This window comes from Oncorhynchus mykiss, chromosome 11, assembly GCF_057628025.1.
Source record: "Oncorhynchus mykiss isolate SJ-2025 chromosome 11, ASM5762802v1, whole genome shotgun sequence".
In the NCBI taxonomy this organism is placed as follows: Eukaryota; Metazoa; Chordata; class Actinopteri; order Salmoniformes; family Salmonidae; genus Oncorhynchus; species Oncorhynchus mykiss.
The window spans coordinates 16662988-16690424 of NC_143032.1; the positions used below are offsets into that span (position 1 = coordinate 16662988).

The following is a 27437-nucleotide window of genomic DNA, read 5'->3' on the forward strand; positions in this document are numbered from 1 at the left end:
TGAAGATCATGATTAGATGATTTATTGGAGTCAGGTATTTTAGCTGTGACACCAATCAGGCTCCTGAGGACTGGAGTTGCCTATCCACGATCTAGTGGAAATCGCTCAGTTCTACCTCCAGGGCAAGATTCATGACAATCAACGTGCCTGTTGCTGCCCTAGTCAATTCCTCTGTTCCTTTACTGTCATGCCTAAGATGTCATGCAAGGCTTGGCATCTATAGAGGAGTTGGCAACAACACATACAATGTATGGGACTAGCCTAGATAAATATCACTGGACTGTGTCTGTCTTGAACACCACTGCCAGTGCTTGTGTTGAGCTATAATGTACTATGATGTCTGATGGCTCACTATAGGGATTTCCAATAAATAACTTAATTCCATGGGCTTGACATGATCTTTCTGAAGTTGCATTTCATACAAAGTTAGGGTGGCACACAAATGGCCCAATGTCGTCAGGGTTAGGAGAGGGTTTGGCCTTCGTTGTAAATAAGAATTTGTTCTTAACTGACTTGCCTAGTTAAATAAATCAAAAAAGGTCTTCCCTGAGAAAGATGTTAACCTGTGCTTGTTTGTATGAACCAGGCGGTGGCGCCACATTCAAACCTTATATAAACCTTGTATAAACCTTATCCACGTGGTTATTACATTAATAATATTACACAATGCCGTAGTAATAGAAACATGTTTCTGTAATACAGGTTTTTTTTTTTTGAATTGAACATTCTGTTGGTCTTTATATTTGTAAAGTTTGTATGTAGCATATGGAGATGTGTGAAATTGACTCCTCAGCCAGAAGTGTCCCCCACTTGTGCAGCAGAGTAGCTGGCTTTTGGCGTGGCGCGACTGGTAAAATGCTTCGGGAGGGCATTCACTTGAGCTAGTTAAGCAGAGCAATCTATAGGTAATCTGTCTTGTCTTCAACACCTCGTGGTTTGTTATCTCATCTTGCTGTAGATCTAGCTATTAGCTAGCTATTAACCACATGTTGAATTCAGAATATTGATATCATCCTAAAAAGTACAATTACAAGTGCATCTTAACAATACCATCCACTTATGAGTAACCTCTAAATATACATCATTATTCATGAACAGAACACTGTGTATGACTTTGTACTTAAAATAATCAAACTTTTCTGAAGACAGAAAAAGCGTACCTACCTCTCTCAGTGCATCAAAATGACTTGAGCACGAGCACGCAGGGCAACACGTAAGTACACCTCCCCTTCTCCCAGGATGCAGGCATGTATAACAAATCAACACAACATATTGATATATGAACCTGGTGAAATTCACATAGTACTTTAACAAGTGTTACATTCACCCCTCCTGAATTTCACCAACCTTGTAAAACAACAAAATAACCTACCAAGCTCAAGGCTTAATTCTGAATTCAGCTCAAAGCTACCCATAGGGTTCAGGGCAAGTGAAAGTTGGTCAGGCCTTCAACTGCCCCTAGATGCATAGTGCCTCTTACACTATATCTACATTCTTAGCCTTAAAAAAAAAGAATCCTGTACTAAATCATCTCTCTGTACTATGTTAAACTTGCACCTTCTGGTGGATTGACTCTATTAGTCTCTTTACTGTTTTAACTACCCTCCCCGCCCTTGTGCGACCTACCACTGGGCTAGGGGCCATGGTAACTAACGGTGGCTCTGGCCTTAGATCATTGATCAGAGGTGGGTTTGAAGGAATCAGCTCCAGAATCTCAGAGGTGCTTCCCCGGTCATTTTCCTCAAGCAAACAAGGTTCTTCTGGCTCTGACTTTCCATCCGATGTCCAGAGCTCGGAGTAATCGCTTGAATCCTCCGCCAGCCAGGATGCACTTTCCTCCCCAGAGTCCTCCATGTCTTCCCTGTCCAGTCCATCGCCGGAGTGGGTGACCTCTCCTGCATCTACATTGATTCGAAGGCCCTGTAGCATCACTGTCATTGAAGTGCACTGAATCATCAATTTCAAATGGCAGGAAATTCACCTGCAGCAGTAGATTCCTGTGAACCACTTTCTCTCTGCCGCAACGGTCTTGGATTATGTACGTGTGAGTTTGTGGATTGACTGAAGTCACTGTGAAAATCTCGGGGTTCCACTTGTCAGCCAACTTGCGGCGGCCCCTTTCACCCTTGTTGGCGATGAGGACACGATCCCCCATGGACAACCAATGCCTTTAACCCGCTTGTCATACTCCCGACCTTGTCGTCTCTGTTGCTTGTCAGTGTGCCTTTGGGCAACACTCATAGCTTCCTTCAGCCCAGTGATCAGAGTCTCGACATACTTGTTGCAATCCACAACACTGGAGTCGTCCAAAACATTGCGGAACATAACATCCACTGGTAGCCGAGGGACTCTACCAAACATGAGAAAGAATGGAGCATAGCCCGTAGTCTTGTGAACAGTGGCATTGTAGGCAAATGTTAATGACTGGATTTGTTCAGGCCAATGTTCTTTGGTTTTCAAGGGCAGACTCCTGAGCATGCTACCTAAAGTCCTGTTGAAGCGTTCAGTTTCTCCATTCCCCATTGGGTGATATGCTGTGGTTCTTGACTTTTGGACACCGGAGAGCTTAAGCAGTTCTGCTATTAGCTCACTCTCAAAATGTGCGCCTTGATCAGTATGGATCCTTGATGCAAAGCCATAGACACAGAAGACATGATCCCACAGTTTACGAGCTACTTGCTTGGCTGTCTGGTTTCTGCATGGCCATGCAGGGGCAAGTTTAGTGAAGTGGTCAGTCACCACCAGAACATCAACTGAGTTCTTCTTATTGTCTTCCGCTGTCCAAAAATCCAAACACACCAACTCCATGGGAGAGCAAGTTTTGATGCTCTCTAACGGGGCTCTAGCCGCTGGCTCTGGAGTCTTTGCTAGAACGCATCTCTGGCACCAGCGCACATACTCCTTGATGTCTCTCTCCATTGCAGGCCAGAAAAATCTCTGTCTGGCCAGAGCTAGAGTTCTGGCTTGGCCTTGATGTCCTGCAAGGTTGTGAATGCCAGTCATCGCTTTGAGTCTCAACACCTATGGCAAGACATACTGGAACTTTCTCAGGTTTGTGTGACTCTCCTTAATGACACGATACAGAACTCCCTCTCTTAGGATCAAGCGATCCCACTGTTTCATCAGCAACAACGTTTTAGAAGAAACATTGTACCGATCTCATCTGGTGGGCCGTTTCTTATTGAAGACGAAAGGGATGACCTTGGAAGTCACAGAGTCTTGCAGCTGGAGATCTCGAAGTTCCTCGTGCGAGAGTTCAGGCAAAGTGTCAATACCAGGAGAAAGCAGCCGTTGGGTGTTGGAACCAAGCTGGATTGCTTGCATCTCCGTTGAACATTCCCAGTCAATATGGAGCTGACATATGGCCTTCACTTCAGCAGTGGTCAAAGAGGTTATCTTCTGGGGATAAGAAGCCCAACGGAAGGCATCTTGGACATCATCATTCAGCGTCCCAACAGCCTCAGACAGAAGTGCTAGGTAGGACCCTCATCAGTCTCTGCGCGACAGTCACAGCAAAGGGGTCGCGGCTCAGTGCATCTGCTACTGTATTCTTGCTGCCTGGGATACGCTTCAAATCAAAGTTGTACGGTGCCAGCTTGGCAACCCATCTTTGCTCGCAAGCGTCCAGCTTGGGTTTTGTCATGATGTACGTTAACAGGTCCAGACAGGGAACTCGTGCCCCTTAAGCCAGTGACTGAATTTCTCACACACACTCCATTTCAGTGCTAGAAATTCAAGTCTATGTGCCGGACACCTTCTCTGCGACTTACTCAGGGTCTTGCTCGCAAATGCTATGGGCCTTGCCTTATCTTCATCTTCAGGTACATGGCAAAGCACAGCCCCAAGACCATCCAAGGAAGCGTCTGTGAAGAGAATGAACGGCCTCTCGAAATCAGGGTGAGCTAGCACGACACAATTCAAAAGAGCATCCTTCAGCTTCTGGAATGCAACGACACACTCCTCAGTCCAATCCGATAGCGTCAGTTTCCAGAAAATCCCACTGTTGCCCTTCTTCCCATCTCTTCCTCTTCTCTTTTGACCCCCAGTGAGTGCAAACAAAGGTCTGGCTATAGCAGAACAGTGCTGGTAATATAATACCATACCCAAGAAGGATTTCAGCCTCCGAGCAGAGGGAGTGCATCCATCTGCCTCCATCAGCTGAGCTTGGCTCATCTTGGCAATGGCCTCCACCTTCTCAGGATCCACTGACACACTGTCCTCTTTAATGATATGTCCGAGGAATTTCACTGTTCTTCATAGAAAGTGGCATTTTTTTGGTGCTAGCTTGAGATTGTTGGCTCTTGGACGGCTAAACACAACTTCAAGTCGCTGTAGAGCCTGTTCCTCGGTGGGTGCAAAGACCAACAAGTCATCTAGGTAACAAAGGAGATTTGAGAAGTTTAGGTCCCCAAGTATACTCAACATCATTCTCATGAAAGAGGCCAGGCTGTTACACAGACCTTGTGGCATGCGATTGTACTCATAAAGTCCCATTGGTGTGGTAAAGGCTGTGTACTTCTTGTCCTCTTCGTGAACTGGAATGTTATAAAATCCTGAGGTCAAGTCCATGGTGCTGAAAAATGCACTGCCACCAAGGGCTGCGAGGCAATCTGCTTGATGAGGAAGGGGATGAGCGTCCTTCACCGTTCGTGCATTCATCCACCTGAAGTCAGTGCATAACCTCAGACTCCCATCTTTCTTCCATACCATGACTAAAGGGGAGGCATACTCACTAACTGACTTGCGTATAAGACCTACTTCTTCCATATCTGTCAATACCTTCCTCAGCTTCAGGTAATGAGCAGGCGGAACTCTTCTGTATGGTAGCCGGAAGGGTCTGTCATCAACCAGGTGGATACGCTGAACATAACCCCTGGCTTCTCCGCAGTCCAGATTATGTCTTGTGAATTTTTTGTGATGGTATTCACAAGCTTTTCCTTCCACTGGTCAGCTACCTGGCATCCATCAATGTCAATGTCTATTAATCCTATACCAGACAGTCTTTGTTTCAGATTGTGGCAGCCATTGTCATCCTGCTTCTGTTCCATTGGGGGTTTTCTCACTTCATGAAGGCCCTGAAAGATTGTTGCATCCTCAACAGCCAAGCATGTAGACACATCTGCCAACTTCATGTTACGTCTTAGGGTGAGATGTTTGTCAGAACAGTTTACTACCTTTAAAGGGACCCAGCCATCTCCCCACATGGGTGTAATAACTCTACCCACGAGTATGTTTCTGGGCATGACCTTTGACCTGGTAGGTTCGACTATTACAGTGCTGCCTGGAGACAATGCCACATTTTTAGGAAGTTTACCCCAAACTAAGTGTTCAGTCTTGGGCAAAATAGTCACAGCTTGAGTGAGCTTCACTGTCCCAATCTTGCCATCGACTTGCTGTCCCTTCCATCTTGTGACACTTGTCATCATCTGCAGAAACTGCTCACCCTCTGGTGAGTGGGTCTGGCCATCCATGTTGTTGACGAGCTTCCAGTATTCGTCAGTGCCTTTCATCTCATGCAATAGATGCTTAATGACATTCGATCCCAGGATGAGATCATCACGCTGTCCAGGAACAACTAGAGTGGGCACATTAACATCAATCCCATAGATTTGCATCTCCAAATCATAGAAACACTTTGTTGAGGTCTTCTTCCCCCCACACCCCACTAATACTAACTCTGTGGGAGGCTGATAATGCTGAGGAAGGGCACCTGCTTCCAAAAGTCTCTGCTCCACATGTTCACTCAATGTACAGGCCATAGACCCAGTGTCAAGCATGCCCTTAAGCTGCACTTTCCCATGTACAGACACAGAGGTGTAAAACAAATCTGAAAAAGCCTCAACTTCTTGTGAACCTAACATAACAATTTTCTCTCCTTCTTTCGCATCAGAGCACAAAATCTCATACGTTTTCTCGAGATCATCAAATTCTTTCTTGGGGGTAGACAGTTGAACACCCACATTTCCCCCCTTCGCCTGTGGGCGTGTCAGTTTAACGGTTGCTGCTGTGGTGGTGAGTTTCTCTGCTGTTGTGGTGGGCGTCTCTCACCACCGGGATTGGCATAGCGTTCCCCCGGTTTAGGACAATTTGACTTCCAATGATCTGGGGAAAAGCACCGGAGGCACAGGTTCTCATGTCTACAGTGCATCACAGTGGAGTGATCTGTTGAGCCACAAACCCTGCATTCCCTACGCCTGAATGGCTGGGTGGGGAAAGATGGTGCCTTGGCCTGTGTCTGAAACCATAACGGGTTGTATGCTCTTCTTTAAGGTACGTTCAAGCAGGTGAATGAGTCTCTCGATACTTGCACTCTGCCCATCTTGTTTGGCGCTTGATGTGAGAGAAGTGTCACTGCACGCACCAGCATTGACCCCGCCTTCACATGGAGTTATCTGGGGGATGTACTGTTACTTGCTTTGAGGATACAGCGGTAGATTGACACATGGTGGCCTTCCTGCGGCGTTCATGTTCATAGATTCTCTCCTGTACTTCACTCACAGTCCATTTCTCAGCAGACTTGTATTGGAATACTGCTGCCAGTTTGGGGTCAGGGCAGTATGTTACAAACATCCTAATGACATCAGAGTTGGAGCCGTCAATCTTCTTACCTTGTCTTAAGGCCCTCGTCAGCGACATCTACGGCCTTGTTCAATCGAACCCAGTACTCCATTAACAGCCTCTCCGGGTACAGGTTTAGTATTGTAAAAATCAGCCAAGGGAATGCATGAATAGGCCAATTCGCTGAAATTCTGTTTCAGAATGTCAAATACAATCTCTGGCTTCTCTGTAGGATCAACTGTTGTCTCATTGCGTAAATGTATCTTGCTTTGCCAGATAATCGACTAATCATCTCATCTGATTGTTCCCCAACAGGACATCCCTTCCTCCTCAAGTATATTCTCATCAACTCCTCCCATTCATGAATGGAGCATTTGTCTGTACCATCTCCTCTATATGTAGGAGGTTCCTTTATGTCTGATTGCATGATGAACTTAATTTGACTGAGATCTACATATCCTACTGACTCTGAATGATGATCACTTATCTTTTCTGTACTTACTGGTGGCTCATAAGTACTGGACCTGCCACTCTGTAGTTCTTCCCTAATGGAGCTCCCTATTTCCCGGGCTAGCTGAGTGACCAGCTCAGCTAGACCATCTACAGGGGCATTTGGATTAACACTAGATGAAGGGCTTTCATCCAATTTTTTTGTGGAGCAAAACATGGGGGAACCTCCTGCACCTACACACTTTACAGGGGTTTGATCAGAGTATGAGAAAAAACTCCCCCTCCCAGCAGTGAATTTGGGTTCATCACCATTATAAGATGCCATGCCACTAAAGTTACATTAAAATGTCTGTTGATGAACACACTTCTATGTTGGTTAACGATAAACAGCGCTCTCAATACATCGTTGTCAAAAAAATATAAACAGGAAAAAAAGACTGTAGTTCCATTTTTTGCCACAAGGCGGCAAGAGTACCTCAATGATATAATTAGTCTCTAGAGCAGCAGCGCCGCGGTGATTGAGCTGACGTCGATCAACGATGAATCCGTGTCACGGCACCAATGTAGCCGGTGCTATACTGCACCGCTGTAACTCTGCGTTGTGTGTGGTTGATTGAGACTATAAACGTGGACTTTGGAGATCAGGTAGTTTTAATCAAGCAGAACTGACTCTGCATCCTGCATCTGCATCCAAAAGGAAATAAAACATTTGTAGAGCACATATGTTCTGAGAATCGTCGCCTCTTTCTACAACAGATGCACAATAAGAGGGACTGGGATCATTCGAGGAGCTAGCCATCGTTCACACATACAATAGCCAGCTAATACCTTAGCTAGCTATTAACCACATGTTGAATTCAGAATATTGATATCATCCTAAAAAGTACAATTACAAGTGCATCTTAACAATACCATCCACTTATGAGTAACCTCTAAATATACATCATTATTCATGAACAGAACACTGTGTGTATGACTTTGTACTTAAAAGAATCAAACTTTTCTGAAGACAGAAAAAGCGTACCTACCTCTCTCAGTGCATCAAAATGACTTGAGCACGAGTACGCAGGGCAACAAGTAAGTACACCTCCCCTTCTCCCAGGATGCAGGCATGCATAACAAATCAACACAACATATTGATATATGAACCTGGTGAAATTCACATAGTACTTTAACAACTGTTACATATACTCGTCAGACGTCATGATATGTCATCAGAAGTGTCCACTTAATTTGATGGCTGAGGGGAGAGGGTGTGTCTTAAGTGTTTGGAATGCAGCCAATGAGATGACAAGTTATCATGCACATTTTTTTCACTTGAGAAATACTGCACCATGCATCTTAGTCGCACAATTGTACATTAAGAACTCCTGGGAAAAACATAGAAATTAATTACAGATTTCTTGATTTATCTTAGATACATTTGGACTATTTTGAGGAAGTGTTTCTGGCGATGTTGTTGCCATGGTTGCTCAAAAGGGACAAACAGTAAGATGGCCGTTTTTTGTTTTTCAAGCAAAGGTCTTTAGGGAGTATTTGTTTATTTTATTTAAGTATGCGAGCACAGGTGTTCGCTTTATGGAACGCTGTTTGAGTCTTTGCAAATAAAAGCTTACAGATACAATAAGCTTTTATTTGACAAGAGCCACCATGGGGCTCCCGAGTGGCGCAGCGGTCTAAGACATTGCATCACTGTAGTCCCAGGTTCGAATCCAGGCTGCATCACATCCTGCCGTGATTGGGAGCGAACAATTGGCCCAGCGTCGGCCAGGGTAGGCCGTCATTGAAATAACTATTTGTTCTTAACTGACTTGCCTAGTTAAATAAAGGTTACATTTAAAAATAAATGATTAAAAACCATTTCGATCAGTAGCGCTATCAAAGATATACAATACTGCATTGGTAATAAGGTATTATTTGTTAAACCGAATGAGAAAACATCTTTGTTTTGACATTAGATCAAGATCAAATGAACAGGATCAAAAATGTTGCCAAAAATCTTTGATACAGATGTTATTAGCAACTTCTGTGGTAGGTAGCTTTAGCATGGTACCTAGCTAGCACAAAAGCAATCAGCCTGAAAACAATGACCAGTAGAAACTGCAGTCATTTTCAATATTCTTAGCAATGATTTAGGAATCCATGTGCGTAAGTATTAGCTAGGCAGCCACTTGTTGTTCTCCTATTGAAATAACTGGATAGCCAGCTACTTAACCCTGTTGCCCAAAACTAACTGTTATAAGCAGCCAGCTATCTTCATCTGGCTAGTATGGCTTGGCCAGACCGGGATGTGTGTTGTGAAGTTAGCCACAATAATGATTAGCCACAATAGTGGAATTTGCGTTTTGTCTTCAAAATAAAAGTCCCTATTTGAAAGTGATGCAGAAGGTTACAATTGGTGGAATCATGACATATTTAGACTAGATAATGTTGAACAAGTTTGGAGTGTTGGAATGTGGAGCAATGAAATGGGGTATCAGTCTACTGGGTGAAACCCACAGAACAGAACTATGAAGTGTTTATATTAGTATCCTGGCTCTTATTGCAGGACTGTAACTGTGTGAAATCAACTCTCCAGTCAGCCTATTGTGTGTATTGACATTCATATTGCACTGTACAGCCTTACCTAAGGATTGGGGATCAATGAAATGGGGTATCAGTCTACTCAGTACCCAAGTGCTTTTTTTCCCCAAAGTCCTTGAGTTATCAAGCTCCAAAACATCCACATTGTATTGTTTTTCCTTATGGAATAGTGTTCAATACAAATGTGGCTCAATTCAGTGGTTTCAATGTCCCACAATAAGAGCTACGATGTTAATGTTCTGTGGGTGTCACTGTGTAGACTGACACTCCATGTCATTGATCCACAATCCATAGGTAAGGCTGTACAGTGAAATAAGTATGCCCCCAATGCAATTCTAAAGTCTAATACATCCAGTTGATTTAAACAGATTTTTTTCTAATTAAGAAATGATTGTCTTTTGCTTAATTTATATAAGAACATTCCAAACTTGTTTAGCATTATCTATTCCATTATGTCATGATTCCACTATTTGTATTCATTTGTATCACTTTGAATGAGGTACTTTTATTTTGAAAGTGAACCGCAAATTCCGCCTGTGTGTAATACTTATTGTGGCTAGCTTCACATATGTGGGTCCGACCACCATTAATCAAATACAAACTTTCTTAATAATTAGGAGTATTTTAGATGATGGCACCTAGCTAGATATTTAGCTAAAACTGTTTTTGGGGAAGAACATTGTTTGCGTCCATCAGCTAGCTGGCTTTTTTTATGACCAGCACTGTCCAGAAGCTTGGGGAGACGTGTCTGCGCTCGTGCGGCAGGTCCGTCAAAACTTTACCAGCGTCATAGCATACATATCGGTGATTCGCTGTGACATGTGTAACAACTACGTAAAAAATCATGAACGTGTTAAATTATGTGACGTGCAGTCATTCAGGTCCTGATTGGTCAAATAGTGTTATTTGACGTATCTTTTTTGACACGCAAAGACCCAAACAGGGTTCCATATCGCTTCGCCTAGGAGCAAAATGAGTTATGCTAGGAGCAAACAGAGCCTATGTATGCGGACCCTTTCGTCACGGTCAGAGTTGGGATGATGCAGCAGGAGAGAATAGAATATACATATTTGACACTTTTCACAATACTGAGCCAAATTAAGTCAAGCTGTAGGCCTACTCGGCTGGATATCTGTTCACTCTAACCTCTCCCAATCTTATACTATTTCTGCTTCAGAAATGTAGCGTGAACAAACCCTTTCTTAAAATGGCAGATGCCTTGTCTCATTTTCTTTATCCAGGGCAACAGATAGGATCTGACACGCGCATGTGTGAACCTTTAATTGGTGTTGCTTCCACTTACTGCCCGTGTCATATACCCTGCAGCTCTTGCGCATCACGTTTTCTATAGGAAATCAGACCTTGGTAAAAAATGTTGTGTGCGTTTTCATGACCATTATTAGCCTAAAACATTGGAAAGAAGGGATAATCCGATTTCTGCGTGAAACGGAAGTCTGAAAGAACCTGTAAATTGCATTTCAATTAATCCCACCCCAGAAATGGTCAATTGCAGCACCTTGACCAAACGACTACATAGGGGACTATAATAGCCAGCCTGGGTAATGTAATTATAAGTCAATGGTCACATATAAAAACACATCTAGTGCATTAAGCCCAGGCTATTGCTACACGTTTTCCCAACGACCACAGGGCTCCATAAATATAAAATATAAATATTTTTATGGAGCCAAACTGTGTGCCTCAACAGCCTCTGCAGGCATAACCATGCATGTGGCCCCTGTTTGCCGTTAGCCCCAGGAGTGTGTGATTGCAGCTGCAATTGGGGTGTTTTTGCTTGGGAGCATTCCTGCTCCTTCATGAACGCCCCCTGCCTCAAGCATCTCATTGGTTCCTGCATGAATACCTGCCTTGAGAACTACATCTTCATGCTTGTGTGACACTTTTGAATGTTGGTAAAAAGAGAAATAAAAGTATTATCTGAGTTTTAGGCCCCCGACTCCCCGGTACAGGAATTCTGCTAGCTAGCTAGCTAGCCTACAGCGGGAGACACCAGTAGATCGTGTCCTTTGCTCCCGCCTGCTCTCACCATCATTAACAGAACTGCGGGGAAACGGTGCCCGACAGGCGGGGGGAGGACACTTTCTACCGTTGTTGCCCTCGCCTCTTCTTCATATTCTGTGGGGTTTATCGGCAGTTGGCATCCAACATTATGCAACCTACTGTACTGGAACACCCCCACCTCCTGCTTGACTAGCTTAAAAATGGAACAATAGAAGTATAGAGAGGGATTCCTGCAGATGAAGGAATGCCTACATGCAGGAACTCCCCAAATCGTGGGCCACAATTGCACCATTCTCTCTAGCTCTACACCAGGGCCTAAAGCCTGTTTGCCCTTTGGCTTCTTTCTTGTCAGTTGGTCTCTCTCAACCCTTTTAATGTTCTCCATTGTGGGAGTATTTTCCCCAACATCTTTATCATAGACCCTTCTGCTGATTCTAACAGCTTGTTGTTATTTGATGTTTCCTCAGCTCTATTTTTAGTCTATGAATAAAGGCTGTGTGTGTGTGTGTGTGTGTGTGTGTGTGTGTGTGTGTGTGTGTGTGTGTGTGTGTGTGTGTGTGTGTGTGTGTGTGTGTGTGTGTGTGTGTGTGTGTGTGTGTGTGTGTGTGTGTGTGTGTGTGTGAGAGAGACAGACCACTGACCAGACATGCGTACACTCTGATGTAAATAATGACGTAATGCAGTGCTTTCGGGTGCATGCCTGGTACGTGTGCTCTTCTGTGACTTAAACTCATAGACAAACCAAGCCAATATGGATTAAACTGTCATTAGCAAAAATAAGCTAATTAAAAATAAAAAGAGGTCAAGTTCATCAGATGGCAGGACTTCAATTCCATTCGAAGACAGTCAAATATTAACTTCTCCTGTTGGTGTCTCTCTTTTTGGCATCCCTCCACTCTCCAACTCTGTTTCTCTGCCATGTATCTCTCTCCGTACGGTTTTGCTGCAGTCGTATTCAGGCTGATTTGATTTGTTACTGCTGTTCTGCAGCGGCCGGCAGGAATCAGGAGGCATCCAAACACAGGAACAGACACAGGGACAGGAGTGGAGGGAACAGAGATGACCACAGTCACACCCGGTGCTCAGCACGAGGTGAGATGATGATGTTGAGGGCTCAGGAGTTACAGGCGGGTGTTTTGAGACTAGTCTTGGGATAACAATATTATTAGGGGATACTTTTTTTCTCTATTAAATTGCTCTTCTTGTGCTGTAGCCTAAATGCTTTAAATTGAAATGAAATATGTCTGTATTGATTAAAGCATCGGTATGTTTGTGACTAGAGAATGTTACTATAACTCACCTGACACAGGTAGTGTTTAGCAAATGTTTGGATGTCTTGATGTTAAAAGTGTGTGAGTTATCTCTTAACATAAGCTGTGGGGCAGATCTGACTCTGCATGCATTTACATATCTTATGAAAGTAAAAAAAACACTAGCTCATTGCGTGCTGTGTGCATATAGTCTGCATATATAGTAAGTGTGCATCTCTCTGTATGTGTGTGTTTGAGCATAGACAAGACCCTCCAGCTCCTCTTGTTTCGTAGTTTATATGTTGATTAACAGTGTTTCAGATAGGTAGACATAAACCACACACAATGCCCTGACCTCTGACCTCTAGCTACAACAGATTGACAGCAGGTTTATAGAGCTGTCTGTCTGACCCTGACATGGATGGATGACCCCCAGGTCAGCTGGATGTGTGTCTCTTCCCCCTTACACACAGACAGGGTCAGGAATCATCTAGGGAAATTTGATGTCTTACTGACCGGAAATCAAACTTAGAAAATATATTTCTATGGAATCGTACCCTTGTCACATGCGTGTGTAAAGATCGACTGTGTGAGCCCACTGAGCAAAAGCCTAAGCATTAGCTCTGGCCTCTGTGTGTGTGTGTCAAGTGTGGTACTGATTCTACCCTCCAATGAGCAGTCATGACCCCGCCTTACATCACCAGGACAAGGCCACTCACCAATGGGCACATGTCCCCTTCTCGCCTGTCGTCCAATCGCAACTGTCCAGCAAGTAAGCCACCTGTAGCATCATACTTATCTGTTTCTTAACAGAGACCAAGCTAAGCTACCTACTCCTGGACTAAAATGCTATCCGCGTCTGTGTAGCTACCTCTAATACTGGCTGATCTACTGTAGTTCGTTGTTCATTCAGCAACAGTATACTTCAACCTCTCCACTGATGTTAAATAAGTATGAAACACATGCTCTGAGTTTCTCTTCGGTTCATAATTGCCTTCTATGTGCTCACTGACTCTCCATCTTCTCTCGTCCTCGTGTGTAAGGGTCACCGCGGATGGACAGAGTGCAGCTAGTGAGAGGGAGGAGACAGAGAAGAGTCAGGGTATGAGTCACACACACATTCAATAAACCAATATGAACTGTGTGTGTAGAGACCTAGGAGAGTTCCTGTGTGATAAAGAGCAGCAGCTGGAGCGTTTTTCGGAGGGAGGAGGATGGAGGAGCAGAAAAAAAGAGAGGAGAGGAGACAACAGTAGGAAGAGGAGGAGAAGGTCAGAGGTCAAACTACTATGCACCCTCGTTTTTTTTGTCCTCAACGACTCCTTCCAACTCCCCCACACCCTGTTTACCTCTCTCTCGCTCTCTCTCTGATTTGGGTTGAGTATGGTCTGCCTGTTGGGTTAGATTAGATGTGCTTTAATGGTGAACATCTCAACTGATGATTTGAAATTGATTGGGAGACAGCCCATCATTGCAGACAGACTCTCCCGTTTATGTTAATAGATTAATGATTGGGCGGTCTCTGTGGCTGCACCATGATGTCATCGTTGACGTATCATGTGTCATTTCCTGGAATCAGACAATACATGATATATATCTGTCACACGCACATGGATATGAATATTTGATTATGTGTAGGACCAGATAGAGTTTCCATATGATACAATAGGATGTGATAGGATATGAGGCCAGTTTTAGCCTATAGAATTGATGTTGGTTTATTACTGCAGAATTATCAATTAGATATGCAAACAATATGAGTTAATGTATTGATAAAAAACACTGTTGATTAATCTGTCTCTGGTTATTTAGGCGTGTGTGTGTTCTGCTGTAGAACTCTGTCTCTGGTTATTTAGGTGTGTGTGTGTTCTGCTGTAGAACTCTGTCTCTGGTTATTTAGGTGTGTGTGTGTTCTGCTGTAGAACTCTGTGGAGGTTCTATTTTAGTCCTGGCACCGGTCGGGTTCTGGGTTGCCGTAGCGATATTGTCCGCTATCACCTCAGATGACTCTCTCTCTCTACCTCTCCTCCCCCTCTGCCTCTTTCTCCCTCTCCCCCACCCTCGGCTTCCCTCTATCTCTCTGGATCTCTTTATCGCTATCTCTCTCTTTTCTTCTCTCTTATTGATCTTCATCCCCCTCACCCATCCCTCCCTCCTCCCCTTCTCCTCTCCTGCAGTGGTGTGTGTGAGTCCCTCTTTCTCTCCCAATCTGAGGTGGGGCTTTCCCTTCCTCACAGAGAATACTGCAGCCTTTCCCCAACATACTTAAGATACCCAACAACTTATACAGAAGATTTATAGCAGCTCATGCAATGCATGTGAATTGAAATATGTATAGGAGATTGATTGAAATGAGAGTGGGTGTGTGTGTCTGTCTCTGGTAAATGACATCAGAGCCTCTGTCTCTCTCTCTCTCTCTGCTGTAGATCTCAGTAGCTCAGACATGCAGGAGTTAACCCAGCAGAGAAATACAGTCACTGAGCAGATGAAGAAGGAAGGAGGGATAGATGGAACGATGGAGGGAGGGTTGGAGGAAAGGAGGGAGTGAGTGGAGAATACAAAGGAAAAGAGTGGAGAAAACAAAGGAAGAGAGTGGAGAAAACAAAGGAAAAAAGAGCATCTGCAATGTGACAAATGCAACCTGTGTCAGTACCATAGAGTACCCTCTGTGTGTGAATATGTCCCTATGACGTGTCTGTGTGCACTCAGTTGGGTGTCGTCAACAGAGGGGAACGGAGTAGAGGTTATATGTTGTCCCTCTAGCTGGCTAAATGCTTCCTCAAATAGAATCAGTTATTAAGGGGGGGGGGGGGGGGGGGCAAAAGGGGAGTGGGAAGAGAGAGAAAAAAGGGAGGGGAAGGAGAGAGAATCTAGGGAGAAAGAGGTGAGCAGAGAGAGAAAGGGTGGAGTGAACAAGTGAGGGGAGGGAGAGAGAGTGACAGAGCAAGAGAGAGAGAGAAACAGAGCTACCTAGAGGGAGCGGCAGACACCGGTGGAGACAGGGATAGATAGAGAGGGATAGATAGCGAGTCTGAGACTCTGGTATATTTATCAGTGAGCAGCATACAGTGTGAGTGATTGAACGAACTGACACACTTGGAAGAGAGAAAAAGTGGCGAGGCTGCAGTTGCTCTGGTAACCATGGCGCAGCCGTCTCCATGTGCATCACCGGGTGTTCGTCGCCGTAGCGACGGCTCTGTGAGAGAGTGTCTATTTTTCCCCGTTTTGGAACGTAACGAACAGGAGAGACTGGAGGCCTTGGTGAGAAGACGGGAGAGAGGGGGAGAGAGGGAGAGACCGATGGGGGAGGACAGCAGAGACTCTATGGAGAACAGGCCTAAACGCTGGACCTGGGGAGGACCGCCTGGAGGGGGAGAGGGTGAGTACACTGGGGAGGAGGAGGGTGGGGGCATGGGAGTCAAACCGGAGGGAGAGACCGGGAGGGGGAGGGGAGAGATTGACAGGAGGTATGGAGGTTTAGGAGGTATGGGATGACGTGTGTGTGAGGGGGGACAAAGGAAGAAAGGAGAGGGGTTGATGGGATGTGTTCAGGATGGGGGAAAGGGTGAGGACAGTTTAGGACAGCTACACGGAAAAGGAAACTAGAGAAGAGAGGGGAGGGATGGATGAAGATAAAGATAATGGGGGCAGGTGAATGAGAGATAAAGGACAATAAGGAGAGAAACGAGGGGTGAGAGAGGGAGGACAGAGACCAGAGGGGGAGGACAGAAAGAGGAAAAGGGTGTGGAGGCTGCAATGCAGGGGAGGACAACGCTTTGTCTTAAACTCATCAGCTTGGGAGAGGCTGCTGTGTGTGTGTGTGGGCCCATAGTATTATGGCTCATAACATCACTCTGTGATGATAAGAGAATTCTGTCTGTGTCACTGTCGTTTACCCTGCTGTTACAGGTGTGAGTTTAGCCGAGGAATCCTGTGTGTGTTGGGTATATCTCTGTTTCTGTGAAATGCTGCTACACTCCCTCAGTAGTGTGTGTGTGTTTGCGTGCGTTGGGAAACAGGCCTGATTCCTGGGAGGGGCCTGAAATACGTATCTAACCACACACACACACATTGACACTATATTTACTGCGTATGTAAACATCCATTGTTGCATTAGTGTCTGTCTCTCTTTGTCTCTCCACACACACCCCTTGTCATATGTGTAGGCCTGATGTTATGGCACTGTTAAGGCTAAGGGGATTATAGGATTTGCAATTGCATTTGTATCTTTATCTGTGTATTTTCATGGTATGTGTGTGAGTGTGTGAGTGTGTGAGTGTGTGAGTGCGTGCGTGCGTTTATTTGTTTTCAGCGATGACGCTCCCATCAGTGAGCAGTACTGGAGCAGTAACCAGACTCTGTGACGCATTCATAATGCAATCAATTATTCACACACCCCATCAGGCCTAGGATGAAGTGGAGAATCGGCCCCTCTTATAGAATACACAGGCTACCACATTCTTCAACAATACCTTATAGAATCCTACAGAATAGCGTCTCTAGAGTACAAACGCTGGTAAAGCCTGGAGTATCAGCACCCATTCTATTCTTCTTCAATTACTGATCAAAACATGACTATATTTCACTGGGGTGATAACCAGTGGATGGACAGTAGATCTGAACTGAGATCAGTTGATGCTGCATCATGCAGGGTATTAGATTACACAGCTCCAGTCTGACTGCAGTGCACCGGGTGCGTGTGTCAGAGACTCATAGGTCTGTGCGTGTATACAAATGCTCCACGTAGGTTTGGGTACGCAGTACATAAGTGAGTATAAATTCAACACTCGGGTGTGTGTGTAACGCTTTGCTTTCTCCGCTCTGACACACCTGCTACCAGGTCACTCTAAGACCCCACCCTCTCATGCTATTGGCTCAGCTCTGCCTCATCATCCCGCCTCCGCTGCCAGCCCCAACCAATCCAGGAACGGTACAGACCACCTGACACCCTTAGCGTGATCCGCTGCCTGCATGTGTGTGTATATACCGTACATGTGCTGTTGTTGTGTGGCTGCATGCATGTTGTGCTTTGTGTTGCCAGTGCAAGACCGTTATTCCCCCTTCTGGGCAATAAAATATTACATTGTATTCTATTGTCCGTATTCACATTTTTGTATATTTTGGCCCAAGTAGCCTATGTCCCATTTCATTGGTATGCTATGTGTTTTGCAGTGAGTTCTGCTGCCTTCCTGCATGGGAGTGTTTGTGAATATGGTTATGGTTGTGTTCCCCACACATCAAGTAAATGTGTGTGTGTGTGTGTGTGTTTGTTGTCTCCCTTTGGTCTTTGGGGTCCGTCAGCCCCCAATCCTTGCCCAATCAGAACAAAAAGTTGATGTACTTCCTGTCTGTCTGGCCTATGGCGATGCTTGGTGATGCACAGTGTTCACAGTAGGGGGTCCAACTACCCCCCCCCCCCCCCCAATCAGGATCTGTAGCAGACTGCCCCTGTAGCAGTCTAACCAAACACACACACTTTATAGGATATGCAGCAGTCTGGTTAAAACCCTCCTCTCTCCTTTGTGCTAGACGGTCTGTGTATCCTTGTTTATCCATGTAAATATGGAACATGCATTAGTCTCTTAATATACAAGACTGAAGTCAAACTGAAGCCCAATCAGTGTGTGTTTGGTGGGATTGATGGTTTGGTGTGTGTGAATTTGTGGCGTAGTTGTGTGTTTTAGATAGTGAGTGTGTTGTGATTTATTGGTTGAATGGTCTGTTCACTAACCAGAGTGACATTTTAGTTGGAGTGTTCTGGTGGTATGTGTTTGTAAAGCGTGTTGTGTGTCTCGTATTTGTGTGTAATGTGATTTGTGTCACTGTTGCACCAGGTACAAGTTGGCCCTAATCACAGATAGACATATCTGACCTTAGCTATTTTCTCTACCTACCTCCCTGAAGTGTGCACTCATCTCTCTCTCGTGAAGATTGGTGTAAGCAATTAAGACTTTCCACCATATTTCAGCCCATTCCTAACCTTCCCCATGAGCGGAAGTGAATGAGTTCACACATCAAGGATGAGGGTAGATAATGTGAATTCAGTATTAGTGGTTAAAGATGACTTGTACCTCTTCATGTCCCTATGGGGTGGAACGTCTGACTCTTTCTCCCATCATGCATCTCGCTGCAGTGTGTGACTTCCTGACACCGCCCTCCTCGGACCAGCCAATCACCAAACGGCTCTCCAACTCTTCAGCCTCCCTGCACTCACCAGATAGAGGTGTGTGTGTGCGCCCGCGTGTGTCTGTGCGTGTGTGTGTGAGTCGATTCATGAGGACGTGTGTCTAGTGTTGCCAAGCAACAGTATATAATATGACTCTCTTTTATGTATTTCTCTGCACCCCTCTGTTGGTGTGTTTCTTCGTTGTCCGTCTCTTTGTTTGCCCTATGACTATGCAGTGTGTGGTGTGTCCCCTCGTTTAGCGTCCCCAAGCCCCCAGCGGCCGGCCTACAAAGGTTCCCCCTCCAGGAAGACCAGTAATGGGCCCCCGGAGGACAAGACCCCCAAAACACCCACAGTCGGTACCATGTGTGTTTGTACATGCATTTATATTACCACATTAGAATTCTGAGCAAAACCTGACTTCTTCTGTTGTGTTTTTAGACAGAGAGAGGCCCCGCCCCCTGTCTGACTGACTCTTCAATGAGACGCCTTGAATCTCCAACCACTCCGACCCGAAGCTCCTCCCCCAGAGCCCAGAGCAAAGGACTGGGCACGCCCAAAAGGTACAGAAATGTGCAGTTGCACACACATAGGTTATCTGAACATTGTGGGAGTGTTGTGGGCCATTGCTGACCTTGTTATTGTGCTTATTGTTAAGTACTGCAAGGTTGTATGAAAGGTTCAATTAAAGCAGTAAGGGTTCTTGGGTAAAATCCCTGAGCAAGCCAAGCCAGTAAAAAAAGCCATAATACAACCTATATTGTGATAATTGTGTTATTTGTTCATACGCCACCATGATATACAATAAGGTCGTCACAGCAAAAAGACAAGTCAACTACACATATGTTTGTTTCATCAAAAACCAGAGAGCAACATCTGTCCGGTGACGTCCACAAAGCAAATAATGCATGAAACAAACAGTTATATGACCTGCAGCATGGTCAAGCATGTTAATGTTTCCGACAGTTTACTAAACAACTACTGATTTAGAACCACAGAGTTACCGCAAGTCAGCACAAAGACAACAGGAGCACTGCCTCCACTATTCCAGCACAATTTAAATTTAAACATCAACAAGGCTATATATGCTTAGTTTAATACACTGAAAACAAACTTAAAAATACCAAAAACAATTTTGTCCAAACAATGTTTCTAAATATCATGTGGCTGTCCATGGTAATGATTTCTGTCCGTGTGTATGCACACGTGTGTTGGCAAAACGGTCTATGTTCTATGGCTCTGTCATACAGTATACTTTTAGTTTTTGTTTTCATAGGCTACCTAGCTAAAATATTTGCTAGCCTAACTTCCTGGCATGGGCAACAATGAACCAGCTAAGTTAGCTAGCTAGTTAGTCTACTAGGCTACATATTGAACTTCAATCGTCAGGCCAGTGGCACAACATGTTCATTTATGGTTAGATCAGAATCACCGTCATAATCATTGGCCTGTACAAAGGATTAAGTCAAAACCACAATCCAAATCCACATCTCCATCCATGGCTTAGGAAAGGGACGATTTAGCAAGCTAGCTACTGCAGGACATCAACACAAGCAGACCAGAAACACATTGAAAATGACGTTTTGCTTAGGAAGTTTTGCTTAGGATTGGTGTGAAGCCAAATTCACACTGGCCTCCCTTGGGGTGTTTTTCTGCACCAGGACAACCCACAGTTGAGCTCAGCTCAATGCTGATTGGCTATTTTCTAATGTTTTTTATCAAGGAAGGCATCAATCAATCAAATGCTACTGCAGCAACATGTTATACTCTTTTGGTCCAGACAGCATCAGATACATGGGCTATACATACTGAGACAGAGGGGCACTGTTTCCCTCACTTGGATGATTTCTCCGGTGAGATTCAGAATCGAAATGTATTGTTTTTTTTGGTGAAATATTTGGGGAAGCCTGGCTTCCCTTGGCACCCATGAATACTCACCACTGAATGAAAGTTGATTGTTATTACAGGGTGAGGTCAACTAAGAGTCGCGCCCAGTCCCCCTGCTCTCCAGGACAGTATCCTCCCTCCCCCCACCGCCAGCGAACCCCGATAACTGAGGGCAACCAGGAGGCCAGGGGTCATGGAAACCTAGAGAGGAAGTCCTCTAAGCTGGACACACCAGAGAAGAAGACCTCCAAGTCCTCCAGCAGAGACCTTGCGGCAGGTAAGGTGTGTGTGTGCGTGCGTGTTTGAGCAGTTAGAGAGATGATCAGTGAGCTCAGAATTCACTACTGATATGCTCTGCCCTTGAGAGGAGAGAGAGGTGGATGGAGAGAGAGGTCTGTAACCTGAGCCACCCTAGACGAGAGAACAGAACGCTTCAGAGAACTGCTTTCATCAGTGTCTGCTGTACCCCAAGTCATCTCTGTCTCTCTCCCCCACTGCTTCCCTCCTTCTCCTGTCAGAGTCTCCAGGTACGCCCACAGGCAGGAACGTTGCCGGGACAATGGATGCGGAGGAGGCTTCTAGACTGTTGGCTGAGAGGCGTCGTCTGGCCAGAATACAGAAAGAACAGGAGGACAAACTACGACAGGAGGAGGAGAGGTGTGTGTGGAGTATTTTTGTTTTATTTTTGTTCTCCCCAATTTTCGTGATATCCAATTGGTAGTTATAGTCTTGTCCCATCGCTGCAACTCCCCTACGGACTTGGGAGAGGCGAATTTCGAGAGCCACGCGTTCTCCGAAACAAAACCCTGCCAAGCCGCACTGCTTCTTGACATACTGCTCGCACTTGACACACTGCTCGCTTAACCCGGAAGGAGTCGCTAGAGTGCAATGGGACAAGGAAATCCCGGCCGCCAAACCCTCCCCTAACCTGGGAAACGCTGGGCCAATTGTGCGTCGCATCATGGGCGTCCCGGTCACGGCCGGCTGTGACACAGCCTGGGATCGAACCCGGGTCTGTAGTTACGCCTCAAACACTGCGATGCAGTGCCTTAGACCGCTGCGTCACTCGAGAAGCCCATGTGGAGCAGTGTTCCCCAATTGGTGGCCTGAATGTAGGCCGCGGGTGATTTTATTTGCCTCCCAATGTTTTCTGAGCAAAAAAGCAAACAAACTATTTTTTGTAGGACATTAAAGAATGTCAAAACACCAGCAAATCATCTCCAAGTGATTGTAATTTTGGAAAAATGTTCCAAAATATTTCAATGCATAATAGAAATATATATGTGATTGTATATAAACGTAAGCAAGGCTTGAAATGAATATGTTTTAGCCAGATATTATATCTTGTGGCCAATTTGCAGACAACACATGATTTGAAATGATGTTCCGGCCCCCTGACCATCCACTCCAGAAAGAAATCGTCCCGCAGCTGAATTTAGTTGATGATCCTTGGTATAGAGCGTCTGGCAAGAAGGATGTGGGTATTTAGAGTGTATAAGGTGTGTGCGTTTTCTCACTGAGTGTGTGTGTGTGTGTGTGTGTAGGCTGAGAGCGGAGGAGGAGCAGAGGAGAGAGCAGGAGGCACTGGAGCGGCAGGCAAGAGAGGCACAACAAGCGGAGGAGGAGAGAGAGAGATGGGAGGAGGAGAGGAAGACCAGAGAGGACGAGGAGAGAAGGACAAAGGAGAGACGTTGGAAAGACATGCAGGATCAGCTGGACCGAGAGGTCAGGGGTTAAGTCTCAGGGGTTAAATGTCAAACCAAAGAGGCATTACTGCAGCATGTAGGCCTGTCTAAGATGTCTAATGACAGATAGTCAATAAAAAAAAATATATCTCCAAGGCCATGTTGCTAGCAGTTTCAAATCCATGTGGTTTATATATATTGGTCTGTCTGCTACATTATGCTTTTAGCCTTGAATAACCTCCGTACTTCTGCTGATCTCATGCAATCTGACCCCACATTATGTCTGACCCACAGCTTCCTTAGTTCTTATCAGTTCAGGGCATTAATGTTTTGCTTGTGTTTGTGTGCAGAGAGAGGAGGCGTGTCTGCGTGCTCACAGGGAGACAGATAGGAAGAGGCAGGAGAGAGAACTGTTGCAGGTACAGGAGGAGCAGGAGAGACTGCAGAGGAAGAAGGTTAGCACACCTACCCCCCCTCCCCCGAACGCTGCCATTTAAGCTGTTTTCCTAAACTCCTGTGTGTGTGTGTGTGTCCACAGCGGATTGAGGAGATCATGAAGAGGACACGTAAGAGTGAGACAGACTCCTTATGCCCAGGTATATACAAACAAGAGCGTGCGCACACACACACACATACACAGGGTGACTCAGCAGACAGTGAACCGGCCAGGGTTACAGCTCCCCCATGTGGTGGAGAGGAGGGTATGTTGGTATGTTGGGTTGTATTGTTTGCCTTACAGTATATATGACTCTTGACCATTAATGCATTAAGGTTTTAAGCTACTATTAATATGGTGTGTCTAACCCCCTCCTCTCTCTCAGGTGTGTGTGAGGTGAACGGGGGCCAGGCAGGACATGTCAGGGAGTTGGATCAGGACGAGTCCCCCATCATCACGCTGGGACCCCTGGAGAGTAAGAGCTGTGGAGGGGACGAGCTGTCTGACGGGGTGCAGTCTATGGACGTCAGGTGAGCTGCACGCACACACACACAGGTCCCCAATTCTTAACACTCATTTTTCATACTGTGTGTCTTCCCAGTCCAGTGTCCAGGGATGAGTTGGGTAGCGTTCAAGAGTTCTCTCCCATCAGCGATGGGTTAAACAGCATGAGTAACACCCAAACCCTTGAGCACCTCCTGGATCTCACCGCCCAGCCAGAAACGTCCCTTTACCCCATGCTGCAGGCCGGCAGTGCTGCAGCCCTGGGAGACCTCAACAAGAACCTGCTGATACAGGATTATAACCCCTCCTCCTTCACTAGCTCCTCCCCAAGCTCCGCCCAACTTCTCCACAGCCTCAGCTCTGGCAAACTGGACATCTAGTAACCAGGTAACGGGTTTGGCCCGGGGAAGGCCGTCATTGTAAATAAGAATTTGTTCTAAACTGACTTGCCTGGTTACATTTTAAAAACTCACAAACGAACACACACTATACAGCTCTGCTCTAATATTTATTATCCTCTTCCTCCAGGGCGTTGGGTAGGACAACTAGCTGTTGGGTGCAAAGAGGAGCTAGGAGCAGCAAGGGGGTCTCTCCTCTCCTCCTGCTTCCCCCCATCAGAGAGAGACCAGCTCCTTGCACCTCCGCCCTCACCATGCACCCCCGGCTTCCACAGAGAACAACAACCGCTCAATGTATGGCTCGCCCTCATCTATACAACTCAACCACAGGAGGCTGCTGAGGGGAGGACGGCTCATAATAATGTCCGGGAACGGCACAAATGGAATGGCATCAAACACCTTGAAACCATGTGCCTGACGTATTCGGTACCATTCCACTAATGCCGTTCCAGTCATTACCATGAGCCATTCTCCCCAATTAAGGTGCCACCAACCTCCTCAACATATCTACCGCTGAATTCCCCCTTCACACACACTGACATGTACACACATGGTTAATACTCTCCCGGTAAAGTAAAGCTTTTTCTCTGTGTCCTGGCTGTATGATATTGTGCATAAAGGTGTGTCAGTGTTGAGAGGAGGATGATGTAATAGTATGGTTGTGTTATCCTCCTGTAGCATTAATTATGTGGTTAACACTGATCATGTGACCCTGTAGCAACTTCATTGGAGAACACCTCTCCTCCTCCTGTATATACTATAGTCACACAGCTGTTAACTAGCTCTAGGTAGAAGTTGCCCCTAACCACAGATCTAGGATCAGATCTTTCTAACCCTCAATGACTTTAACTATTGGGGAGATTAAAATATAGTCTGACCCTGTATCAGTGGTTAGTGGCAACAGTCGTTAGAACGTCAGGTTGTAACGACTTTGTTTGGAGTTTCTGTCTGTCAGTGTTTCTAGTGGTGGAAGGTTATATCCCACCACCACTGATGTGCTGGACTACTGTTTGCCAGAACTCAGGAGTCTATTCGACTACTATTGGTACTTAGAACTCAGCTAGCCAGTCTAGATATGTTAACCTCCTGCAACTGGAGAAACCTACTCATCTACAGATGTGGATGATATAGTAAGACAAAGGTCTGGCCTCAGTTGATATGCTTTTGTCCACCACCGCTCCACAGTGGTGCATCAAAACACATGTGGAAGACTGGAGCATCTCTGAATATAATCTCTGCAAAAACAAATGAAAACTGTGAATGGTGTCGTATTTTTTAGCTATCTACAGGGTTGGGGGATATTGAAAAGATGTGGCGTGTGTTTTTGGCTCGCTGTGTGTACGCTAGCTGTGGTGTAGTTAGTGTGCACGGTGTGGTTGTGTAACAGCTCTGAAAACACTAATCTCTGCTTTGGAAACACTGCTCTCCTTATCTTGCCTCTGCTCTGAACTGGACTGTTTATGCTGCAACTACCAGTCAACCTACAGCAGGGGTCTTCACCTGCAGTCCTGGAGGGCTACTGCGTGTGCAGGCTTTCGTTCACACCTGATTCCACTGATCATGGTTCATACTGAAGACGGTGATTAGTTGAATCAAGCGGGTTTGGGACAGGGCTGAAACAAAAGCCTGCATAGCCAGGTCAGTAGTTCTCTAGCACCAAAGTTGGAGAACCCTGTCCTACAGTATCTCACCAGTCTGTGTACTCACTCAGTCAGTCAACTCTGTAACAGACTCTGGTGTGCAACCGCTATATTCACTATGACTGTGGCTTTAACTCATGGAGATTTATCTCACTACAGAGGACAATTCACAGTCTGCTGTCTACTACTGCTGTGAATTCTATAATCATACATTCTCGCTGTACTGTAACTGTCTGGTTCAGGTCTTACTGTAACTCTTGCCTATGCTTTGCTCTGGGGTAAGGTGTAGCTCAGCATGTGCGCTCCCTCTCCTCGCTGATTCAATCTCTGTTTCAGTTCCCCCTGAAGGGCAGTGTAAGGTGTCAATCATTCTTCATGACCCAGCTAACCCTGTGAGGGGGAACACTCTGAATTGTGTGCATTAATGGCTGTAATAATGATGCTGTATCTCAATTACTGGACTAGAGTAGGCAAAGGCCTGGAATGTCCACTTATCTTTGCTGTCTTCAGTGCATTGGACTCTTGATTTAGTTAACATGTATTTCCGTCCATCTCTCTTCCTGTACTCGTTCATTATCTCATGCGTTCAGAGGCTGTTAACATTCATTGTATCCTAAGGGAAAATGTAGTTAAACTTAAGACTTAAGGTCAGAATGTTATTCACTAAAAGTCACTTAACACAGATGTCACTGCAGCTTGGCGGAATATATAACTGTAGATGTGGTGCATGGTTCTAACTGCTGAAAAACAACAATAAAACATCATCAAGCCATGTTTGGGACTTTGTTTATCAACCAATGGCACAAACAGATACCTCTGCATTGGTCCGTCTCACATGGTACACCTTGATATAAAACATATTTATAAAGATATGAGATATAGAATACAGTAATGGAAGGAAATATGTCTTGTGAAAAATAAATTATTTTACCGTGAGGTTTATTTCGAAATTGTACGGGACACACCATAGACTTAGTTAGACGACTCATCTTTGTATCGGTCCCATTATTACATCTGTGAGAGCACGGGCAGCGCCATTGAGGCCATCTCCAGTACATTTTCTTCTTCGATTGTGTTTGGAAAAAAGCATAAAGCTTATAATGGTGATTTACCGCCACCTGCAGCGCTGGACCAAATAGTGTGTGTCATTAATTGACTGTGGCCACTAGATTGGCAGTGATATAGCTTAAAGCCATGTTCAAACCAGTTAACCCAATTTGAAGAAAAAGCTCTGATCATTGGCTGATCCCTCCCAACCCATAGGAATCACCACCCCCAGTTGACTACTTTAAAAAATGGTGGAAGCCCTCAATGGCAATGTCCATGCAAAAACAGGTTATTTCTAGGTAAAGTATCTCTATGGGACACACCTAGCGTGTATTCATTCTGCCTGATTCTGTTGGAAAATGTTTATTTAACAGAAGGAAAGTGAAAGAAATCGGACAGGCCCTACCAGAATTGGTCCAATAAAAACTATTGTTTTGCTCTTTGCTTCTTAAACGGTTTCTGTAATGAGTACACCCCTAGTCTTGGGCTATGAAGAAACAACTTGCATAGAGTTTCTGGAAACATTCACGCTTACTTCCAGTGTCAAAGGCAGATGTGCTGTTGATGTTTTTGGAGTTATGAGCACGTTGTTTTCAATGTAATCTACTCACATTCGCATACAGCGTTTCTGGCTGTTGCCATCTTTCTAGATCCGGTTTAAAAGCGCGGATAATGCCTGCACACGAGCACTTTGCGTGATGGAAAAAACGGCCTCTGAAACAATTACTTGAAAAACGTAATTGATGTTTTGTGTGCAAAGGTGACTTGAAATAAGACGTTTTGGACGTCATTGATCACGTGCCTCTGTATT

General features: G+C 45.2%; 1 protein-coding gene across 8 annotated transcripts; it reads left to right on the forward strand.

Annotated features, from left to right (window-relative positions):
- Positions 1–12580: 12580 nt before the first annotated feature.
- LOC110535385 (MAP7 domain-containing protein 2) lies at positions 12581–26351 on the forward strand. 8 transcript variants are annotated; one of them, XM_090189564.1, is made up of 15 exons: positions 12604–12705; positions 14015–14134; positions 16107–16242; positions 17704–17793; positions 18997–19086; positions 19266–19384; positions 19471–19592; positions 20997–21193; positions 21435–21573; positions 22461–22641; positions 22952–23056; positions 23140–23197; positions 23423–23567; positions 23639–23928; positions 24070–26351. In XM_090189564.1, the coding sequence occupies exons 3-14, from the start codon at positions 16164–16166 to the stop codon at positions 23919–23921; spliced, it is 1608 nt and encodes a 535-aa protein (XP_090045690.1). In that variant the 5' UTR covers positions 12604–12705; positions 14015–14134; positions 16107–16163; the 3' UTR covers positions 23922–23928; positions 24070–26351. The 8 variants fall into 8 exon arrangements, with proteins under 8 accessions (XP_090045692.1, XP_090045693.1, XP_090045690.1 ...); XM_090189565.1 differs by having other exon boundaries at positions 19290–19384; XM_090189566.1 differs by lacking the exon at positions 17704–17793 and having other exon boundaries at positions 12581–12705.
- Positions 26352–27437: the final 1086 nt, after the last annotated feature.

Coding starts and splice junctions, on each gene's coding strand:
- LOC110535385 (XM_021620357.3), top strand. CDS start 16,005: ATGGCGCAGCCGTCTCCATGTGCATCACCGGGTGTTCGTCGCCGTAGC. Junction 21,574..22,460: donor CTACGACAGGAGGAGGAGAG/GTGTGTGTGGAG, acceptor GTGTGTGTGTAG/GCTGAGAGCGGAGGAGGAGC. Junction 23,198..23,422: donor GACAGACTCCTTATGCCCAG/GTATATACAAAC, acceptor CCTCTCTCTCAG/GTGTGTGTGAGGTGAACGGG.